This window comes from Sceloporus occidentalis, unplaced genomic scaffold (genome assembly GCF_023333645.1).
Source record: "Sceloporus occidentalis isolate IW3139 unplaced genomic scaffold, rSceOcc1.0.p SCAF_107, whole genome shotgun sequence".
NCBI lineage: Eukaryota > Metazoa > Chordata > Lepidosauria > Squamata > Phrynosomatidae > Sceloporus > Sceloporus occidentalis.
The window spans coordinates 3,091,522-3,107,981 of record NW_028317087.1 but is presented as its reverse complement, the minus strand read 5'-3'; the positions used below and the strand labels follow the sequence as shown (position 1 = coordinate 3,107,981).

The following is a 16,460-nucleotide window of genomic DNA, read 5'->3' as shown; positions in this document are numbered from 1 at the left end:
CAGCTTTAAACTAGCATAATGGGAGCCTCCGTGTCTTTATAAATTGCCAGATTTTACTAAGTTATGACGTAAAGTCATGATTTATAAAGACACGGAGGCGAGCATTATTCCCGCCCTATATCTATATATTTCTTGTTTTCTCTTCTTTTTGCGCTTGGTTTCTTTTGTTTCCCACCCTTTGATTTTATATACAATGTGATTATGTGATTTTATTGTTTTTATACATTATTTTTCTATGCTGTTTTATATATGTTTCAGCTCGTTAAATTCTGTTCATGTGATTTGCTTTATTTTTGTCTGTTTCTGGTTCAATTCTCTTCTCGGTCTCTTTCTCTTTTCAGCGTAAGGTCCCCTTGGTGTCCTCCTGTGGACTGGATGATGTTTTTTCCATTCGTTTCGGTGGTTGAGGTGCGAGTCCTTTTGTTCGCCGGAGTTCCTGTTTCTTGTTCAGTTATTTGTCTGTTCTTCGGTTCCGGTTCAAAGAAAAGAGGAAGGTTTATGGAGTCTAGCTATTATATAGGAAGAGGAGGGGTAACCATGGAGGTCCCTCATTGGATGCTCATATGTGCTGTGATTGGTGTATTTGCCTATTTTACATATATTTGTTTTGTTAATATTTTTTCCTCTTCTTTGCTGCTGAGGGAATAAAGAAAAGAGATAAGCATAATGCTCGCCTCCGTGTCTTTATAAATCGTGACTTTACGTCATAACTTAGTAAAATCTGGCAATTCTGTATCATGTGGCTTTACTCTGTGAATGCTGCAATATTTAAAAGATTTAAAAAATAATAATCTAAACATACCTTGTGTGTTTTGTCTGCCCACCAGTGTGAATGTTTTGGAGATATTTGGTTTGAATGTAAAGAACTATTGTACCTGATGGAAAGAGATCTATGGCAAAATGTGGCAGATACAGTATATCATATTCCCATTGTGATGTTATCTCACTGTCTGCTCCCCCTACTCTTATGATTACAGCAAAGAGAGTAACTTTAAATAAGGAATAATCATCCAAATCCTGAGAACAAGAAGTGGCAGGACCAATGATACAAATAAATTATCTAATATTCTCCTCACATTCAGTCAATTCACAAAAACTACAGCCCACATAATTTTATTTCCACTCCGTGGTTCTATATAACATTCATCACCACAAAATTCATTTATTAGATCAGCTTTCAATCACTTCACAATATTTGTCATCCTCTCGCTGGGGAGGAACCGATGCTGTTCCTTCCTCCAATATATTTTAATAGTATTTTCTGTCCCGTGAAGAAACACTACGTATAAAGTAAATCTTTATTGTGCAGAGAAGTGCTGTTGGTGATCATATCAAAAATTCCTGAATTTATTTCCAGCATTTTTAATTTTCCAGAATAGGAAATTGGCAGCAGGGGTCAATGGCTTTTAGATACCTGGCACTGACATACTCATTGTCTGAACAAGATTTCCTGCCCAGTGAGAGTTGCTGATTTTATTGTCGTCTGATCTTTGTTTTTGACCTCTGTTTTGTGACCAGGATAACATACTTGATCTCCACCTGCCTTTGAGTTCCTGCTTTTTCAAGATATTTGCTTTAATAGCCAATGGCCTTGACCATTTACTACACCCCCCCCCCCAACCATGCTGTTCTGCCCTTCACAGGGCTGGTAATTGTTTATCAGATACAGATATAAAATCTTGGTTGCCTGCTAAATCACTATAATAGCTATTAAAGATATGCTGTTTATCTGGAGCACAAAGGAAACTTATTACAGAAATAAGAATACCACAGAAAATAAGGGGAAATTAACACTACTATAGCCATCGTCAAGATTGTTTCTTAAACACCCCAAAATCCAATTTTCAGTGCTAAAACAATAAATAATCCTCTGTTATTGTTTACAGATAAAAAGAAATATATACAAATGAAAACCTCAGTGTGCATACTTGGGAACTTCCCGGGGCTGGCTCCCCCTCTTCTTCTGAGTGTCCTTGCTATAGGATGTCACCTTTGCCATAAGTCAGTTCATGGAATTTCTGCCCTGCTAGATCTGCCCCAGTCCACTGTCATTGCTTTTATATTAAACTGGAAGTATCTCGGAGTAACGATACCTCACCCATGAAGCCACAGACCACTCACACTCACAGTGTTGGGCTGCCGAGTGCTCATAGTATGTAAAATTCTTCCGTAACATCACTCCCTAAAGAGATCCAAATCGCCTCTGGAAGCAACATCAGCCCTGTGTGTCAGGAGCTTCGGGAGTGTGATGGATAAATCTGGGTTTGGCGGATGCCAGGAGAACACTACTTACCGCAATGTATAGTACATGCTGTAAAGTTTGGTGGGGAGGGATAATGGTCAGGGTTTGGGCTAGACCCCCTCACGTTTAGTGAAGAGTAACCCTAATTCAAGGGAAAATGGGCGGGGAGAGGGGCGTGTCAAGACCGCGCTCCTGCGACGCGGAGGATTCGGGTCTTGACCCAGAGAAGTGGTGCTTTAATCGCAGCCCTGCATTCAACATGCTCTTTTTGATGAATGGGTACAAATTCCCCCAGATGCCCTCCAAAGTCTTGCAGAGAGCTTTCCTAAAAAAGTGTAGGGTTGGGGGCACTAACACAATATTAGTGCTCATATAGGTGTGATGGTCAGAAGTCCACATACTTTTGTTCATATAGTGTATATGGAAAACCTTTAAAAAGGGTCAAACAATTGTGTAAATCGTCTAGACACGCTGGTAACTGTATGTGGAATTGCAAGTTAAGTACATTAAAGGAACACTCTGGTGAAAGTACTTTCATATGAATTGCTTAAAGTAAAAATATACTCGCATTAGGAAAGTGTTCCTGTTGAAAATAATGGGAGCTCTTTCCACTGAAGTAAACAGGAGTTTCAATAGGACCTCCACGCTGTTTAACGAGCCAGTCCTGGAGCTTTCTGGATTTATGTCATGTACGAGGAGATGCGTTCGGCCAAAATTATTAAATGATTTCATAGATGCGAATTGAATTCACACTGCAATGGCAGCTATACCTACACATTCCAGAGATGATTAAAACGATATAATACATATTTATTTCCCATTTGTTAGATGCATCATGTGAGTGTTACTTGACAATTGGATGTATATGTAACTGTTCTTGTATCTGTCATTGCTATATGCAACCTAACCGTATTCCCAGGTCGCCTTCTTTCAATCTAATACTTGATGTTTGGTTGGTAAAAATTTGTGTCTAGACCTTGAGCGGACCGGTGGTGAGTATATCATGCCCTAGATGTGTTTGGCTATCATCTCATGCCTGCAGAATAGCTGGGGATGGGGCAAATGTGTGCGGGGCATTCTGCAGAATCTACCCTGTGCATTTGCAAGAACCCCTTATTACAGAGAAACACTACGAGCTGCCAGGTGTACCACGCATGTGAATGCATTACGGTGCAATACGGAGCCGCGTGTGTACATTCACAACGCAGAACCAAAACCTATCGGCATCTGTCCGGCAAAACTGCACGCTGGCCGCAGGGTAGCCTTATGTGCCACGAAAGTGAAATTCTGCTGTAATTCTATTCCATTCACCCACCGCTTCCCCGCTGACACTTGCGTATAAACTTCTTCTAGATAGTAAGATTGTTTGAGGGTGGCCCATCTCACCTTTCAGTTCTCTCAGTCCAAATTGTTATGTGATGCACCACCTATGCCCTGTGTACCCCCTGTACAGCGCTGCAGCGTATGATGGCGCTATATATAAATCAATCAATAATAAATATAATAAATGTATGCTATGTTGGTTGCGGATCCAGCACTGCAGCCTTCCTTGCGCTGCCATAACCTGCTGCAGCCACTTGTTGATGGGGATACAGGTGCGCTCCCCTCCCTAATTATTCTCCCATCAGCCCCTGGCCCCGACACCTGAGGCCCTTGTTGCCCCCCGTGGGGCTGCTGCCCGTCGGTTGGGGTAGATCGGGGGCATTGAGCATGTGCTGGGGCTGGTAATGTGGCCGCCTGTGAGCTGGGAGTGTAATGAGGCATGTGATTACTGCCATTGCTCTGGATGGAAGGAGGTGGCTTCGGGATTTGCATGGACTGAAGGCAAAGCTGCAATCGCCTGATTATTTTTAGCTGGTGCGGATCACGTTGCACGGAGAGGACTCGGCTCTCTCTCTCTCTCTCTCGCTGGAGACTCGCCGTATACAGGAGGTCGGAGAAGCTTCTGTCTGTCTGTCTGCCCCAGGCTGTCCATCCCTGCCCGATCCCCGGACATGGCCAGCCCTGCACTAGGTCTACAGGAGATCCAGCAGCCTCAGGAATCGCCTCCAGACTCGGCGTGCAGAGAGGCTCAAAAGTGGATCGAGGTGAGAGAGCAGAATCTCCTCGGTATTTGGGATCGGTTTGGGGATCGATCAGAATTCTAAATATAATTATTTAGTGTAATGGCGAGGATTATTCGAGTGCAGAACAGTATGCCAGTATACCCAGTACCTGCACGAAGGTGTGCTCCGGGCTGTGGAGAGGTACACAGCTCAGCCTGGTATGTACAGAGCACACTCGGCGTAATGTTCAGTGCAGTATATATTAGCAGCAATGTATACTGTATGCTGCAGTGCTTTTGATGGGGTTTTGGTTAAGCAGGTGATGGGGATCTGGGACCACAGGCTGTTCTGCTGGTACAGGGCTAGCGGTGCCCTGCACAGAGCACGGATAATAATCCGGTTCCTGGTGTGTTTAATGGGCATGCAAGCTGTGTGCTGATACCATCTGACCGCAGGCAATAGTGCTTCTTTGTTTGCTGTAACTTAACCCCTGGCTGCTTCTGCTCCATCCCCTGCACATGCGGGTTTTTGCCTCTCGTTGCTGTCTTCTTGCAAAACAAAGATGTTTTTTGGCTGAAATCGGTGCAGCTGCAGCTTCTGCTCATGACGACGGCTAACATGAGACGGCAAAATAAAGCCCTTCGCTTGGCTGCGACCGTCCCGTTACACAGTTAGTTATGGAAATGCTCAAATGTCTCATTTCCCTTGCAAATGACCGCGCTGGGCTGCTCTGCATACCTGCTGCGGGAGCCTCCGAGCTGTCAGTGCTTGGAAACACAGAGCTCATTCATCCCCCGCTCGGAGCGGAGCGAGGGGCACACATTTCCTGGCTGGGAGCGCTCGATGTGCTGCTCCTTCTCTTTTTGTGTATCCCCAGCTTTCATAGATTGTTACGGTTGGTAACGAACCAACGGGTTGTGAATTAATCTTGCAGTTGACGCAACAAGAAGGGCTTGAGGTAACGAGGGCGATGCAAGGTACCTTTTGGCTGATGAAGTGATTGATTATCATGTCCATTGTCTACTCTGATTCCAAAAAAGCCTGGGGAACTTTCCATGACATTGCGGCTGTTTGTAGCAATAGCTTCAGGCCTTTGATGCGACTGAATTGTATTTTTTTTTTCTTTTTGGAGAGGACGCAACCTGAATACAGATATCCGAGTAAGAAGCAGCGTACACTGAGCCAGTGTATTAACGTGTGAGCCGGTTACATACCCCAGTGGGCTGGATACATGGGTGGGAGCAGCAGTCCTTGTGGCGGACGTTTCAGTTAATGCCCCGTAGTCACCGTTTCATCTGCCCAACTACCAATACAGAGCGTTGAGACAGCGCCTGGCGTTAGTACATTCTCTGTTCTGTCCAAACAGATACGGTGCTCCACACGTTTAGCTCCACTGTTTCCCAACACACAACTACTTAACTGAGAAGTAAACATCCAAGCGCCTTTTTTTTCTTCTCGCGTAGTAATTATTTTGACTCCTTTTTAATTGTATGTTTTGCCGGACTGGTGATAGTATAAGCTGCCGGCACTCGCGTTTTCGCTATCGTTCTAAAACTATTAAATGCTGTGGGATATTTTCGTAGGTGACCTTGAATGGAATAGACCTTTGCATTCCTCGTAACCCTTACTATACTGCAGCTTGTTCACAGTGCTCTTAATGCTCTGGTTTGGTTATTGAAAAGAAAAGATGGATATAGCCGTGTTAGACCAAGAGAAGATAAAGTCCAAACTGATAACTTTTTTTTTTTTTAAAGACCTCAGGCGTCTAATTCTAAATTGGCCCAATAAAAGGTGTCAACTTCAACTAAGAGCTTGGCTCTTGGCACGCTGTAGCTCGCACAGAAAACAGCATGCGACCCATGCCATGCTTAGCGTGCCCATTATTATGCAGAAGTGAAGGTGCCACTGGGCAGAGGGTATGATTCCATCTATACGTTGTCCTAGCTATAGGTTAGATAGCTATTCAGGATAGCAATCTAACCTACGTATAAAGTGTCATACTTACCGCTGGAGGACATGTGAATGGCTGTTCTGCTTCAAAAACTATAACTGGGACATGAGATGTGGCTCCTCCAAATTATCCGGTGATTTCTTCTTTTAGAAACACGGACTCTTATGGTTAATGACTTGTGTTTCTGAGAATGCAACCTCGTACAAAAATACATTTCAGGAATGGCATAGTATATTGTGACTTTATTCTAGAGCTTAGATTATTATTAAGATATATTTTTAGGCTTAAGTCTGCCGCATCCATTTTCTTCTCGCTCAACCATTCAACCAATTCAATGATTTTCTTTCCTGTGTGCCCTGCCCAATATTTTCATATATAAGTAATTTAATGACATGCCAGGCTGTTGTCTGGAGTTGCTTTTATTAATTCCTGCCCAATAGGCAGAAATATTTGGAGTGTGTTGTGCTTCGGGTGCAACTTATGCGTCGGTGCCACAGATCTCTTTAATCACCCGCCTTGTATCCATGGTTATTAGTAAAGTAAAAATAAAACTTTAAAACTTTAAAGACCCACCCCACCGATGCATTTGGAAGGGGGTATCGTATAACATTAAAGGCGCCTCTCCTATACCATAAGCATTAAAATGTGAAACAGTCCGCTGATAACTGTTTTAGAACAGGCCCAGGTGGTAACTGAGGCAGGGTGTTCTTCATAGAATTGTAGCTCTGGATCAATCGGTCTTTTGTCAGTTTCTTAGTATTTTTGGTGCTGTAATTAAACAGCTTCTGAGAAGAGACATTTTGTCCTGTGTCGGCGGATATAATGATTATAATGATTAGCAGAACATACTGTGTGGGGTTTTTGTATTTAATAAGAATGTACAGAACACACATGCGAGCCAATGCCTTTGATTCTTGTTTTAGAACATGTTTGCTTGTAGCTCTCCTGATGCTCTGGTCAAAGTGTCACAGAGGTCCACGTATGTCACCCCTTGGTGCCCTGAGTCAGTTCTGTCATAGCTGTTGGAATCATTCACCAGAGACACTGTAAATTCTCCATGGCTATATTTGAATGCACCGTCGATGTCCAAAAGCTGTAAATAGTCTTCTCGCTCAGCCCTGTTCCAGCACATCAAGTGGTCAACTTGTTGTCAGGAAGAATTCTTCTGTTGTATTTTTGGTGTTCTGGTTGACCACAGGTGGGTGAGCATTATGCAGGAGAGCAAAAATGTGTTGGCTTCACTTGTAACCATTGGGGTCCAGACTCCATACTTTGTCACGGATACATGGAAGCATCAAAACCATACCAGTGTACTCTGTATTAATTCCGTGTACACAGGGTCACACATGACTTGGTAAACTAAACACAGACAACTGGTTTAGAAACCTCCCTAGGAGGATTGTATATAGCGACTTTCTGAAAATATCGACCTGTAGCAGTCATTAAATGTGTACCTTAAATAATGCTAAAAGCCTCAACAGTGCCAGTGCAGAGTGTAAAGGAACAACACAACATTAAAGTAAAGTAAGTGTGAAATAAACACACGTTCTAACTTGGAGCGAGATTCTTTCATCCCATGCAGTCTTTTTCGGCTATAAACAACTGTATGTTTAACCACTTCTGCTGGGAGGCTGCTCCACTTATCTACCACCCATTCAGCAAAAGTACTGCCCCAACAGGTTTTCTCTTGTTCATAGAAACTGTTTGTATTAAGCTGTTTACCTCTTGCTTGTATGGATTGTATAGAGAAAGGGTATTGTTGCTCTACATTAACAAGCAGGTAGTCCTGTGCTTGAAGATGATTGACGTGCCTTTATTCTTATCCAGTTTCCTGCGACCTCTTCTTATTGTCTGTATCTCTCCGAATTTGGGTTGTGTGTAGTGTGTTGTATGGTGTTCATTTATAGTAGATAATAAACAAGGCAAAGCCCTTTCCCCCAGAGCTTTCAAGAGGATGGAATTTAAACGTATCATATCTCATTTTCCCCCATAGAATGGGTCTATTGTTCTGATCCTTTTCTTTCTCCCTTGTGCCATATTTCACATCCACAAACTCAGCTGTGAAGTACTTTATCATAATTTTGGATTCAACTCCGTAAAGAAAAACATCTTTATTTTGAGAAAATTGCTGATAATCGGCTCCTCTATTGCCAGATCCTACTTGTGGCACACTGCGTTCTATGCTTCCCTGTTAACACATACTGCATTATTAAACATTCAGTGTCCTCTTACACACGCGCGCACACACTGTGTGGGTTTCAGAGTTAAGAAGCACTGTTGTGAATGTGTAGCAGTTTATTTGCGTGTTTGTCCTGTTGAGGAACAGACCTGATCATGATCCAGAATACATATCTTTGGTTTTGTGGTAGAACAATAAGCTTTCGGCTCTCTTGATGCCCCGTTCGTAGTGTCAGCGAGGTCCATCTGCCGAGCTGGCCTTAAGTGGTCTGGCGCCCTGTGCGGACTACTCCTCTGGCGCCCCCTTCTCACAATTCCCCCGCCCCCTCTGCCCTTTCTCACTATTTCCCCCCCCCCCCTCCCTGCCCCTTCTAACTATCTACTCCCTCTCCCTACTTCTCATTATCCTCACTTACCTTGTTGCCGGAGTCCTGCGGTGGGAGCGGGAGGCATCCGTCTTCCTGCTCTGCCGGCAATTCCTGTTGAGCGCCGGAATATGATGTCTTTGTATTTTTTTTTACTTTATTTAACATGAAGGATGTTAAAGTTTAAAAAAAACAACAACAACAAAAAAACGATGTTGCACACCCCTAAGGCCGGCCCTGTCCATGTGTAACCTCATGTGAGGGTTGCATGTGTCGGGAGTATATGATCAGGATGTTGGCTCAAGGATTCTGGGAGTGAATTTCATACCTAGTATGGACCTTTTTGTAAGTTCTTGACAGAGGTCTATATTAGGACCGGGCTGTTGTCTTTGGATCTCCCTATGATAAGGAACAGTTTGTACCGCACCTTATTTGTTTTGGGCCCAGTCTGCAGTCCAGGGTTCCTCCAGCCAGAAATTAATTTGTTGTTTAGTAGAAACTGTAATAGTTTTTTATGCATGTTGCAGTGCGATTGGAACGTGTTTTCCAAGTTGCTGCTTAGCCCAAAGATCTGCAAGTTGTATTATGTATTGTTTTTTATACCATCGTCATATTCCGTAGCGCTGTACAATGTGTAGACAGGACGTAACAAGTAGTATATAACATAACAATTTGACTTATAGAAACCTCACCGAACGAGCTTACGATCAACTCACTTGTATGTAGGATAAGCAGACATGCGCTGCTGCAGATGCGTGGACAGCACCCTTCTGCATGCTGTTTGCTTCAAGGGAGACGGAAAATAAGACTAGTTTCCTTTTGAAAAACAAACGCATGCGCCAATTACGTACTTTCAAAAGTAGTATGTAGTGTGTATTTTGTGCCAATGAACGTGTGTTGTGAATATGCTGCAGCTACACAGATCTGCCCCTCTGCACGACTTGACATACATGGGGCGGTGGGAAATACCGTGCATGGTTTAACACTGTTGTGTGAGAGCTTTGTAAATACTATCACACCCACACATTGATATAAAAATGAGCTCCTTTGGTTGTGTGTGAGTAATATAACAATAATTGGTGACTTTGATCTGACTCTGTAATTTGCATGTCAAAAGCAGAGTATGGAGGGAAGGGGCAAAAGATGGAGTCGCTGAACAGTGTATGTAAAATGCTGCCCTGCAGTATGTGGGGGTGTATAACGGAACATTTAATTCCTTTTTGTGAGGTCATACATCTCACATACTGCAGGGCAGCACTTTACATATGTAGCACATGTGTGTCCTGGAAAAGATAGCCAATGTGATCACACACACAGCTAACTTGTTTCTAGACAAATAATGTCATGTAAGGGTGTAGGTAATCAAGATTAGAGCACAGAATTGTGATATGGAATTTGCTTACATTGTATATGTATTGTATCTACTTTCTAAAATAAACTTTACCCACTTTGAATGATTTGGCGTCTATGGGATCTATTGGCTCTCCGAGTTCGTATACGCTAGATTAGGTCGTCTTAATGGAAAATGATCTTGGACAATGACATCTTACTTTGGGTGAGGTCTGGGAAAATCCTAATGGGCTTGAAATGTCTAAATTTAAACCCCCCTATACTGTGCAGTTCCTGTGAATGGAGTGGAGACAATGTGTGGATCAGTCCCTGGGGAGAGTGCATTGCGGGCCTGGACATTGTGTCCGACAGGAACAAAATAGAATAAAGCACTTTTTATCTTCCAGCGGAGAACTAGGACTTATTTTAATGGCTTTATTAAAGCTGGTTACGTAAAACAATATTGTGATCGATTATGCTTTGCTCATTAATAGTTTGCTAATCATATTGAAATGTATTGTCTACGTTTGCCACACGATTAAGCCTTCGCTTTGGTGTTTCGTACATCCAGAACCCTGTTTTTGCTGTCCATTTGATTTTGTGTAGTTTTTTTTGTTTTCTTTACCGATCTGTTATAGTGAAACCAAAACCAAGTAAAACATAGTGTGAGTTTCTAGAATCTGGGAACACCCAAGAATGCATAAGTGCTGTAATGATCTTATCCCTAAAATGAACTGACATGGGAAGGGAAACTAAGGTTCAATATGTATATAGGCAAAGCATCATAAAAAATGTCTGTGCATTTTAAGAGTGGGCATCATCTGAAAAATGCCATGCATATAGTAACGGGGCCTGGAACTGAACAAGTTGGCTAAACGGCTGAGAACATTTTGAAGGAAGATTCTTACCGGTAATTACCATTTCCGGTTCCAGAAAGATTGATATCTTGGATCTGTTCCTTAGTTTCTGGGTCACATTTGTTTTTACTGGACATGGTGCGGACCAATGCTGAATGACTCCCCTGGAGAATAAATGATTTTTCGAGAATCAGCTGGAGAACCAGAGGCGACAGTCGAGAGTTTTCTCCAGCAGGTTTTTAAGATATATCATTGACCATCCATGTGTTTTGAGGCCTGATGCAGCCAAGCAGTGCAGTCCTCGCCAGCATTGGGTGAGTAGCGCATAGTGTTAGAAGTCTAAACATCTTTCTTGTCTCATATTTACCAAGTTTCTTTCTTTAACATTTGGTGGAATTGGCTAGTACGATACCACTATATAAGTGCATTAGAATGGTCTTTCATTCTGGATTCTAACGACAATACTTACTACTCTATCCCACCTGTGTAACTATGAAGAATCACCATTGTGTGTTGCTTTGCCTGCCCCAACACCATGTGTATGCCGCTTGTGACGGGTCTTTCACATTACACGCTATGATCTGGTCATGCATCGTTACTAGCGGTAATAGTGAAGTCTGCAGTATGGGTGGCATTGAGCCCTGTGGGAACAGAAGCCGTTTGATGTGGTATTTGATTTGGGAATGGATGTGGCTACATCTCATTACTGAAAAACAAAAAAAAACGTAATGTCTTTTTAAGCAATGTGTATAAATGACGTGTGTGGTTTGTGTGCTATTTAAGCTAAACAGATGAATGACAGAAGCAGTAACATCTGTAGTAATCTTTGGTCTCCAGCTAATTCCTCTTTATGGATCTTTTAGTCTTGCTGTCTTAAGTCTATCTGAGGGCCATGCGATGAGCGGTATATGCCTCACCTCTTCACATTTAACCCCCCTTTTAAATATATAATATTATAATAGAATAAATGTATTGTTATTAAAAGGAAAACTCATTGACATTAATCATATTTGCTAAATCATTTTTCTCTTTTACTTTGTTATGGATGCTTTTAAATGCTAATTTTGTTAAATGCGGATGCATAGCAGGGTAAAAACTATATGTCTCGGGAATTATATGGGGTGTCTCTTTTAATAAGTGGGTTCCCGTCTATAAAAATCACCTAAAGTCAAGGCAGTCGTAAACTAGCCGTAAAGAAAAAAAGGTTATTGTGATCAACCTGCTTTTCCAGCTTGGGGCTATTTTAGGAAAACGTCCCAGAGAGCTTCTCCATCACGCGTGGTGATTGAGAGATGACTTGTCTGCGGGATGAACAGCTGCTTGGAAAGCCTCTGCTGGTGTAAGTGTTTCCATGCAGTGCTTTCCTGTCCCTTCTGTCCAAATTATGTTTCAGACCTGTCATGGTTTTATAAAAGGAAAAAATTTTGTAATGGTGGCGCCATCCAAGAATGCTTTCTAATTTCACCTTTTTCTAGATAATGACAGCTGGTTATGGGAACTATTAAAAATGTTGACTATAGCTTGAAAATTCTAAAACAATTGTACAGATGAACATTGGTTCCCGTCACTTGATAGACGGAGAAATACCTGTTTAAATAGCTTTAGCTTGTGCTCTCAGCTGTTCTAAATGTGCTGCAGAACCTTTGCTCCACGCTCAATAATTCCAGTTTAGTAGCAAAGTGAGACTGACCCAGCAGACTTCTAGAGATCTGCATCTGGTGACCAACCACCACCAGGCCTCTCAGATCCAATACTGATGTTGCATAATTAAACTACATGGCCTTATTATAAGCCTCGTATAAAACTACACAGACCACACACATTGTGCGTCCTCAGTTAATGACTACTGTATGTAAAACATGTTACTATCTAGTTGAGACCTGGAGACCTTCCAGATCTCTTGATGGTTATTATGTAGGCTTCCAAATTAGAGGTCTGCAGCCCCCGTACAAGTAGTGCATGATAGTGTATGGGTGTTGCTCCTAGAACTGGTACACAACAAAAATATTGTAACATTATGATGTTGTGTTAATAGAATTGTAAAAGGGATGTTGTACCAAAGTACGTTTTGTTGCCACCTGACTTGTGGATACTCTATGTATTCCCAATAATTGAATTGCGATTAAACATGGTAAATATATATAGGTAAGCTATAAACGTGCCTCCAAGCCTGTCATAATATATATATGCCTTTTTGTTGCCACCCAGTAATCTGGGATTGAGCGCTGATTTAACAAGGCCTTGTTTATATTGCTAAAGCTTGCAAGGTTGCACAGTTTAACTGTCCTGGATGTGGAAATTGTCACGGATCCATACATTTTAGCACCTGCCACCTGGAGTTCCTGGAGCTCTAGGAATGTCCGTATCAGAATTCAGCTGTAGGGAAGCTAGCTGGACCTTCCTAAAAAAGGATTTCAGGAACTATTCTTATGGATTCCTGTCATACTTATTGTTCTATCATGGCAATGGCCCAATTTTCTATTTACATTAAGATCTCTTTCTTTTGCTAAAGCCAGGTTTATAATAATGAACGGTAATGTATTTGACAGCTACTTGTCTTTTGGCAGAGTATTCAACCTTCTTGCTGATATCATGCAGGTGGTGAAACTAGACTTCTTGGTACTGATTTGAGAAGTGTCATTATTAAATGGACTTCCATATTCTACAGACATGATGAAAATTTAAAGGATCTCACATAAAAAAAACAAAAACATGCAAACGGAACTTTGGAAACCTGATATAATATCCTTTTACCAATTCTATATTGAACAACATAATGTAGTTAATGGAAGAGACGGTAGATAACAAAGATGTTGGAGATTTGTAAACTCGCACCTCCTGAAGGTGCTTATAACAACCATGCAGAATAAATCCCTTATATTAGTAAATTGGTGTTTTTCTTAGAATTCCTTTCAGAGAATGGCCCTGTTTCTTACAAACAATTTAAATAATATAGTCATTACCATCAGAAGCATCGGGAGCAGTGATCTCTTACTTAGAATTCAGAAGCACAGTGGCTGTACATAAACTCCCAAGGAATGTGGGCCACCAGTTGAATGGTAGGGGTCTAAAGCAATGTCTAACATTTCAGGGACTGTGTTCATGCGCCAATGTATGACATAAAGTATTTGTTATGGTCCACCACTGGAAAACAATGTAACATTTTAATAGGAGAGTGTTTGTAGAAGACTATGGAATGCTGAGAAGGACTTTCCCAATGTTCAGATATCGTTTGTGGGTTTGTAATTCCGAATACCTAATGGTATATATACAATAAGCACTTAATGCACTCAAGTTAAGCAAATGTACGGTAGTGTATCTTGCATTTTAATCTTTAGTCTAAAGGGTGTATGTAAATATTTATAATTATGTATATTTTAGAGCCAACAGATTTACGTTTGTGCTTGACAGTTTACAGAATAAGAAAGAGGAGGGAAAATAAGTGCTGTCTAACAATAAGTGATGTAGTCCACAGACCTTATGATTACAGTACAAGACATGACCACATTAGGAAACGAGGTGCCTGCCCCAAAGAGCTTGTAATCGAAGTCATTTCCAGTTTCTGTGGCAGGTCAGGTGCACGCAGCCATGCGTGCACCATCAGGTAGCCACTGGCCTTAAAGTGCCAGGGCTGCTCCGTAGTTGCCAGTCTGGCCCTGGCAGTAGCAGTTCTTCTTTTGAAGAAGACAGTTATTTTTACTTTAATATGTATTTCTAGAACTGCTGATTGACAGTCACTTATGGCTATGGCCAAAGTAATTATGGCCTGTGGCATGCCATGGTCACCGTTACGGCAGGCAGGTGGTAATCCCACATGCACAAATCAATTATATTTGACAGCTTTTTTTGATAGGTTTATGCCAACATTGCTTCCCTCTGAACCAGTTAACTATATTTCCTCCCATTCCACTCCCCGCTCTTTCTAAAATTATATCTGTTATTTTACTGACCTGCTTTTATTTTACTTTAATCTGCTTTTTTGATTAAAGGTCAGCGCAGCTGCGCACAGTTCGTTTTTGGTGCTGTATGTTAACTTCTATACAGAAATGTAGTTCTCCCACAACAGATTGGGTTTGTATTTATTGTAAAACAAAAAAAGAAAACACACAAAAAAAGAAATTTTGCATTGTCAGCAATAATTTAGATAAACCTTTAGAAAAAGAAAATACAATAGAGATTCACTATGTATTTGGCGTTATTTAACACACATATGTATCTATCCCTTCAGTTGTTCAAAATGTATACTTACGCGAGGTGATCACATGGTTCAAATCATGACTGAGCTGAGTGACTACTGTATTGTGGTCTGACTCAACAGAAAAAAATCTTTGATTAGTTGCCAATAGAAGGATAATATACAGTGCTAGACACTAGAGTCTACAACAGAATATATTTATTTTGGTAATGTCCTTGTATTCCTTCCTCAACAAAAGTCACTCTGGAGTAAACCTAGGTTGTGCATCCTAACGACTTATGTTTGTCGAAGGTCCCTAGTGGCCTGTATGTTTATGAATGTTGAAGTAGACCTCTAGCACAAGGGACCATATCTGCAACATACGTGTAGCTCCATTGTTGTCCTCTCTGATTATGTGGAGGGAAAAAACTTAAAACTAAATCACAAATCTGAAAATAGAAGGGTTGGGAGTTTGGAGCTTAAGGTGTTTGTGTGTGTGTGTGTGTGTGTGTGTAATATACAGTACTGTGCAAAAGTTTTAGGCCGGTGTAAAGAAAAACGCTGTAAAGTAAGAATGGTGTCTAAAAAAGATATTTTTGTAGGCCTATAGTTGTATGATGAAACAATTATACCAAACAGGCGCTAGTGATCATCAATTTAATATGTACGTTCAAACACAATTATTAACTGAAACAAACAGGTGTGCAGGAGGAATAAAACTGGACGAATGACTAAAAAGCTGAAGAGCTTTTAATGTAAAAACATCATACACCATGGCAAGACTGAGCTCAGCAACAAGACACAAGGTAGCTATACTGCATCAGCAACGTCTCTCCTGGGCAGACATTTTAAGGCAGACAGGTTTCCAGATGTTCTGTCCAAACTCTTTTGCACAAAAAAAACAGGCCATGTTGAGGACCATAGACGGTGGTCGGCCAAAGAAACTTGAAAGACGCATCATGATGACTTCCTTTCACAAACCAGCAGTGCCATCAGCTCAGCATTGGCAGAAAACAGTGGCACCCTGGTACACTCATCTACAGTCCGGAATACATTTGGCTGTACCAGAAGGCAGATTTTTGACTAAGGGCTGGAAAGTGGTACAAGAATGGGTGTTTGCAGACAACAGTGAAGGATTAATAATAATAATAATAATAATAATAATAAAAAAAAGTACAGGCAGATACTTATCCACCATGCAATACCATCAGGGAGACATCTGATTGGCTCCAAATGTATTCTGCAGCCAAGTCATAAAGAAGATCAGTGTAAAGAAGATTAAGGAGTCCTGGAGGTGTTGGTATGGCCCTCACAAAATC

The 16,460-nt window shown here is 41.5% G+C and overlaps 1 protein-coding gene across 1 annotated transcript in view; it reads left to right on the top strand.

Annotated features, from left to right (window-relative positions):
* Positions 1-4,236: 4,236 nt before the first annotated feature.
* Positions 4,237-16,460, top strand: part of LOC149283272 (LIM and calponin homology domains-containing protein 1-like) — a 78,109-nt gene continuing 65,885 nt past the window's right edge. The window contains exon 1 of the mRNA XM_089497803.1: positions 4,237-4,329. Within this exon, the coding sequence (XP_089353929.1) occupies positions 4,237-4,329 (93 nt within the window). The remainder of the gene's footprint in view (positions 4,330-16,460) is intronic.